We start from the raw sequence: 6,290 nt of genomic DNA on the forward strand, positions 1-6,290 counted from the left end.
CAACCACGACCTGAGAGGCAGACAACCACAGCTGCCAAATGTCACCCCTTGTAATCAGACCTGGATGGAAATCTGAACTGGATAATTTTTCTATTCAATTTAGTTTGTCTCTAATAACCTATTTTGACTTTCTTGAAGTGTATTTTAATAGGGAAAAATCCCTTGCTGGTTAGGAATTATTTTGAGCCAATGACTCAGTTTTCCAGTTTAGGAGTAATTTTTTAATTTTACCTCCCTGAATTGGCTTTGCAACTTTCCAATATAAAATAGAGTTTACAAGCACAAGGAAATTCATCTTGGCATCTCTGTAGTGCCTTCACACAAAGAGCAAGACTGCCGCTGCAAGACATCCCTTGCAATACTGGTCTCTGCTGTGTAAGGGAGAAGCAAAGCAAGCATTTTGAGGAGGTGCTAGGACAGTGCTGAGTGAGCAGTCCTTAGGGAAGCTGCTGTTGGAGGACACAGCTTGCACACATTCAACAGGTGACACTTTACTACCACTCCATTTACTCCTGTGATGTGACAACAGACCTAGAATAAAGAGCCTTCACAGGATTAATAACTCCTCCAGATGATGGCTTCACATCCCTCTTTAGCCACTTGACTGCTTTTGATCCCCAAATTTATTCTTTTTGCAATAAGGAGGTGTTCCAGCACCCATTTCACAGAAAGTGAAAGACATCACTCGGGACATACCTCTAGAGGTCTGCTCCATAGGTCTATTCTTTGCTATATCACAATGAACTGTCAGCAAAGTGATGAACTTTTTAAGGTGAAACTTGTGTGTTATGCCATACGAATCCCTCCAGCACACAAGAAAGAGAACAGGCTGCTGCTCTAATACATGGTCCCACTTTCTGTGCTGTCCTATCAATCATCAGGGTTTGAGGATGTCTACTGGAAACAGTAGACACCTACCAATCTCCAAGGGTACTGGATCCTCCTCAGAAATGTAATGTGCAATGGAAAGGTGGCACTAGGCAGCGATACTTTCTTCCATGGAGGAGAATTTTTGTGTGTTTTTTCAAATGCACTAGTTCAGTGCATTGTTTTCAAATGAGGCTAGTGAAGAGACTAGCCTCTTATTCTTACAGGGTGGATCTTTGTCCTTGGAATAATTGATCTTAAGGCAGCATTTCTAGCAATTGGAACTCAGTTCCCACTTTATATTTTGTGTACAGCTGGCACCACTTGGATTTTTTTGCTCTCCTACAACTTCATCTGTTTTTTCACAACATGAAAAGCCCACCTTCTGTTTACCAGGGCAGATAAAGACACAACTGCATTACTGACCACAGGATTGTGTACTGCAGCAGGCAGCATTGAAGAGGCACTAAGACTTCTTTCTGCTCTTTAGTTCCTCACAGTAAAGGCATCCAGTGAAACAACACTTCACAGTGGATCACTGTACGTACATTCCCAGGCTATGGACTGTACCCCCTCCATAACAAACAGTGTCACTTCCAACAGCATTCCGTATGTATTTAGTTTGTTTATTTATCTAAACTCCTCAGTACCATTCCTCAAAAGATGATACCACAACATACCCTTAACTGAGGCAGGTGTAGCAGGATGCTATTCTTGATCACCTACAGCTGCAGAATACCCACAACGGCCATAAAACTACCAGTGCAAAACAACTACCAAAATAAATCCCAGCTCCATAGACTTCTTTTACAAAAGTAAGAAACAAACTTCGAACACCAAGCAAATGTTAGATCATCATCCTCTGGTGTCTCTAGAGCATAAATACTCCTTAAAATAACTGAAGTACAGTTAAGGAGTGGTAGCTGAATTAACTGCCAGAAACATCTAGTTACAATTCTGGATAGAAAACTACCAGCAGAATTCTTTTTCCCTTTTCGAAACCATCTCCAATTGAGAGATCTTAAGTAGTGATGAAATCATAAGCTGAAACCATCCTAAGTGTTTATGTTTACACTGCAGGATGAACAAGACAAGGTCTCTTACAAACTAGGAAGCAGAGAAGCACATTCTCCACAGCACTTTGTTATTCTGTTCCTTGTGGATTCAGGGAAAGTCCCTGAAGAATGACAGAAACTGGAGGAGAAGGGCACAAGAGCAGCAAGTCCTGTTCCCAGGGCACATTATCAAGAGATGGTCATAATTCCTTACAGCAAACAGTATTTTGCAAATAAATATACTGAGAGCAAGGAAGGAAAAAAGCATCTGCAGTAGTTTTGTTGTAACAGCTGGAACAGATGCTTCATGTCATCCATCCACCAAGAGACATCTGTGTGAATACAGCCTATCCCAGAGAGTTCTGCCAAGTTACAAGTGCAATCTTCTGACCAAGAAAAGAGAGCAAGAGACTTATAGAGATACCTGACTCCTGTGAGCAGCTGAAACCTGTGTCTCCTGTGCTGCTGCTGTTTCCTAATGGCCGCCCACCTGCCATGAGGGCAGTGAGATGAGGAGACAGTCCCAAATCTGCAAAAGAGTTTTCTTCTTGTTACACAATGAATGCTTAAGGGGTCTGCAATAATAAAAACTCTTCTAGTAATACCCACTCTACTGCCTTATTTATTATTCTACGTATAAAACTTACCTTGGTAATCCAGAGTGCACAGCATCTGCACTTTCTGTCTTAGAAATCCAGCCAGCAGCTTTCAGATATCCTTGGAGTCTTTCTGAAAGTCTCCTTTCTCCCTCCCACTCTTTTTGCAATTGCATGTGTTTTATCAGACAGACAGGCTGAACACAGAGCATATGTACTCAGAGAGATGGGCACACTTGCCAGAAACCTTCTAGATAGAGACTAACCCAGGAGCCACCAGCACCTGTGACTGGCCACTAGTGTAGAAGGAAGCTCATGAGCAAGGCTGGGGCACTGAGATGCCTAGCTTCTTTCAAATCCCAAAAAAAAAGGGAGGAGATTCTAGGATTCTTACAAAGGTGCTGTCTTTGGATCACACTTCAAGATTTTGTTATGGGTTTGGTTGTTTTTTTCTCCCCTCCCTATCAGCCTCCAGCTAATACACCACTTCGAGATTTTGTTATGGGTTTGGTTGTTTTTTGTTCCCCTCCCTATCAGCCTCCAGCTAATACACCTGATAAACTGGAAGCTGTAAGCTTCTTATCACTTGGAAAGAGAAATAAAATTCTTGTCTTTTTCCTCCCATCTCAGTTCCCAATGTATTCATCCATAGCATCTCCTGGATACATATTTGCCAAAGGAGGAAGTGTTAGAGAGCTCTTTCAGCTTATGATATGGCTGAAGCTGCAGAACTCTTTTAATTTAGAGGGAGTCTTTCCCACAGATTCCATGATGGAGAAAAGACAACAGATGTGTTGCTGCTCTCCTCTTCCTTCTGCATTTAGATCTTCCTTTGCAATTAAATAACTTCAGTTCCTGACTCTGCATGAAATGTCCTAGGGGACCCCATGAAGATGTCTTATTTTTGGAAACTTCCGAACAAGACCAGGAAAATTATCAAAAATCAGAATTTCATTGCATTGATACTTAAAACAAAACCCAACAAACTCTGAGCAACTGAAGCTCTCAGCCTTTGACCTGGGGAGACATCAAATACTTTTACTCCGTGTATGATCTTTTCTTCACAACCATTAAGGCTAAAACCTGAATTTACAGAAATAGTAAGACCAGTGTAACTTCAGTGAATCTCAAAGAGTTGTAGCATAAAGCCAGGAATCAAACAAGTGCTACTATTGGTAGTGCTCCAACCTGGATGACAGAAAGCAGTAGGCACATGGAAGGAAGTGCTTGAGAGAAGAAAATAAATTATTTTTATTAACTTCATCATTATGTCTTCTCTGGCAGAGAAAATTTTACTACAGTAGGAGAAAGAGGTTAACTGCCACAAAAAAACTATTTCTTTCAAGTGTCTATGATAACCTGAATGAAAGACTGGGGAAACCTCCAGAAACATCCCTCTTTGTTTACAGAGCCCCGAGACACAGTGCCACATACACACAGACATTAAGCGTAACTCACTGGTATTGAGTGACTTTTGCAGCCACACGTCTTACCTGTGATCCTATTGGAAATGCTGAATAACCTCGATGTCCTATGACGCTGAACGAAGGACTCACGGTAATACCGATCCCCAAAGCACATTCCTAGTAGTTCCTTGCGCACTGTCTTGTTCCACAGTCCATAAATCAGTGGATGGCAAATGGCACTGGAAAAGGACAGCCACGTAGCTAATGTCTCCACAGCAGGGGAAATACTGTTTTTTCCCCAAAGTGCCTCTGATGTAATTACTACCATGTAGGGCCCCCATGTAAGCACGAAAGCACCGATGACAACCAAGATAGTTATGAAAGCTTTGCATTGGTTGGCTGAATAGACAACCCCTTGGAAAGCGTTCCTTCGGCTGCCAGAAGAGGACGTGGAGGTGCTGGAGTTCTTCCTCCCGTTCCTCTGGGAGTCCTCCTCCACAATGACAACACTACCACAGTGGATTTTGCGGGCCTTAATCCTTGCCACGCGGAATATGAATCCATAGCAGATCATCATGACCACAAAAGGCAGCAACGCGCACCAGATCTGCCAAAAGGCAGTGTAGGCGGCCTCTTTATGCCAGGCCGCCACACACATCCACTTGAATTGGTCGAACTCCAAAGATGACCAGCCAAAGAGGGGAGGGAGGCAGCCAATAAGGGAATGTAGCCACACATACACAAGAGCTACCACTGCTCTGTTGCCTGTTATCTTCATTGGATAAACCATCGGGTACAGGACAGCATAGTATCTGGTAGACAAGAAAAGAAAGAGTCAACAGGAGCACGAAAGATGTACAACAAAGAAAGAACCCATTTTAGTGATGTTGATATCTACTTTTCGTTTCTGCAAACCTTGAAGCGGGCTCAGGGACCCTGTTTATAAAAATAACTACATGTAAAAATACGTATAATTGCAGGCAAGATTGTAAAACTTGGCTAAAGGCTCACATGCAACTGTTAAATCTGTCCCTATGTGTGAGTGCATAGTTAGGGTATAATCTGGAATTTTAGGTCATTATTTCTTGTTTCTCAAGTTGTATGTTATTATACCATCAATAGCTTTAAAAAACTCTGGAGGCATGTCCTCATTTTGCATTGTTGATGACACCACTTTCTTCTGTATCAAAATTTCACAAGGGGCTGAAGGAAAAATAACACTACAATGGTACACAGTGTTATCCACTGCAATGCTTCTCAACTCTACGAACAGCCAACAACTCACTCCATAGAATGACTAGGCAATTACCATTCATTAGAAAAGAGCTGCTTACCGGTCTATAGCTATGAGTCCAAGAGTCAGCATGCTGGCTGAGCTGATCAGCATGTAGAGCAGGGCTGAGAAATTGCACCAAACAACTCCAAAGATCCATTCCCGCCTGATGGAGCTGGTGACAACAAAAGGTAGCACCAGTACAGAGAGTAGAAAGTTGGAGAGGGTCAGGCTGAACACAAACTTGTTGCTCAATGTGAGAAGGTAAGACTTCCGATAGAGGGTGACGACAATCACCAGGTTGCCCAAACAGATGAAAATAGCAATGACGATTATAGCAATGGACTCTGTGACTCTGACTGCCCCGTCTTCCTGCGTGGTGAGGTTCCTCAGGCCCTTCACATTGCTGAGGGAGGAATTGCTGCTCATGGTCAGAGCGTGCAGAGCTGGAGCAGCCAAGACATGCTGAGCAGCTAGAAGCAGAACAACGCTCAGAAACATTCAGGCAAGATTTCTTCAAACTCTCTCCAAAGACTGGAGGCCCTTTTGCCTGTGTTAATTAAAATTTACCTGTAGGATGCAGGAAATCATTTTAGATGGGGAAGCAAAGGGGCAGGAAATTGCCTGTGGGTACACCAAAGAGGTCAATGACAGAGCCAAGCCTAGAACAGGGAAGAACCTGTCTGAAAGACAGAGGTGGAGGGGGGGGAAAAAAAAGAAATAAAATTAGCACATATTATTTTAAAATTTTCTAAGGAGCTTACTTGTTGCTAAGCCATACTTACCAGCTGTGCATTTCACTCAGTCCCTTCATCTAGACTGTGAAGAAACAAGAATGTCACTATCAGTCTTTGTTTGTCTCAGTTTAAAAAAAAGTTGGTTTTTTTTTTTTTTTTTTAAATCTGCCTGTTTATCCTGATCTTTACCTTGTATTCTGCCTATGCAGCATTTACTGGTGGTCTGGATGCCTGGCTAGTTCTACCCTGCTACCCTACAGTTGCTAAGTAACATTCAAAGACTCAGGGATCATTGCTCCTACTCTCCTAACATTGCTTCTCCATGTTCATAGTCACCTTAGCTACAGCAGTGATTC

The 6,290-nt window shown here is 42.5% G+C and overlaps 1 protein-coding gene across 1 annotated transcript in view; it reads right to left on the bottom strand.

The window, feature by feature from the left end:
* The window catches only part of GPR161 (G protein-coupled receptor 161), an 8,262-nt gene extending 2,564 nt beyond the window's left edge, over window positions 1–5,698 (bottom strand). Inside the window, exons 1-3 of the mRNA XM_010074789.1 lie at window positions 5,259–5,698; window positions 4,012–4,736; window positions 2,347–2,451 (exon numbers count right to left, since the gene is read on the bottom strand). Coding sequence (XP_010073091.1) covers window positions 2,347–2,451; window positions 4,012–4,736; window positions 5,259–5,698 — 1,270 coding nt within the window. The remainder of the gene's footprint in view (window positions 1–2,346; window positions 2,452–4,011; window positions 4,737–5,258) is intronic.
* Window positions 5,699–6,290: the final 592 nt, after the last annotated feature.

This window comes from Pterocles gutturalis, unplaced genomic scaffold, assembly GCF_000699245.1.
Source record: "Pterocles gutturalis isolate BGI_N339 unplaced genomic scaffold, ASM69924v1 scaffold42507, whole genome shotgun sequence".
In the NCBI taxonomy this organism is placed as follows: domain Eukaryota; kingdom Metazoa; phylum Chordata; class Aves; order Pterocliformes; family Pteroclidae; genus Pterocles; species Pterocles gutturalis.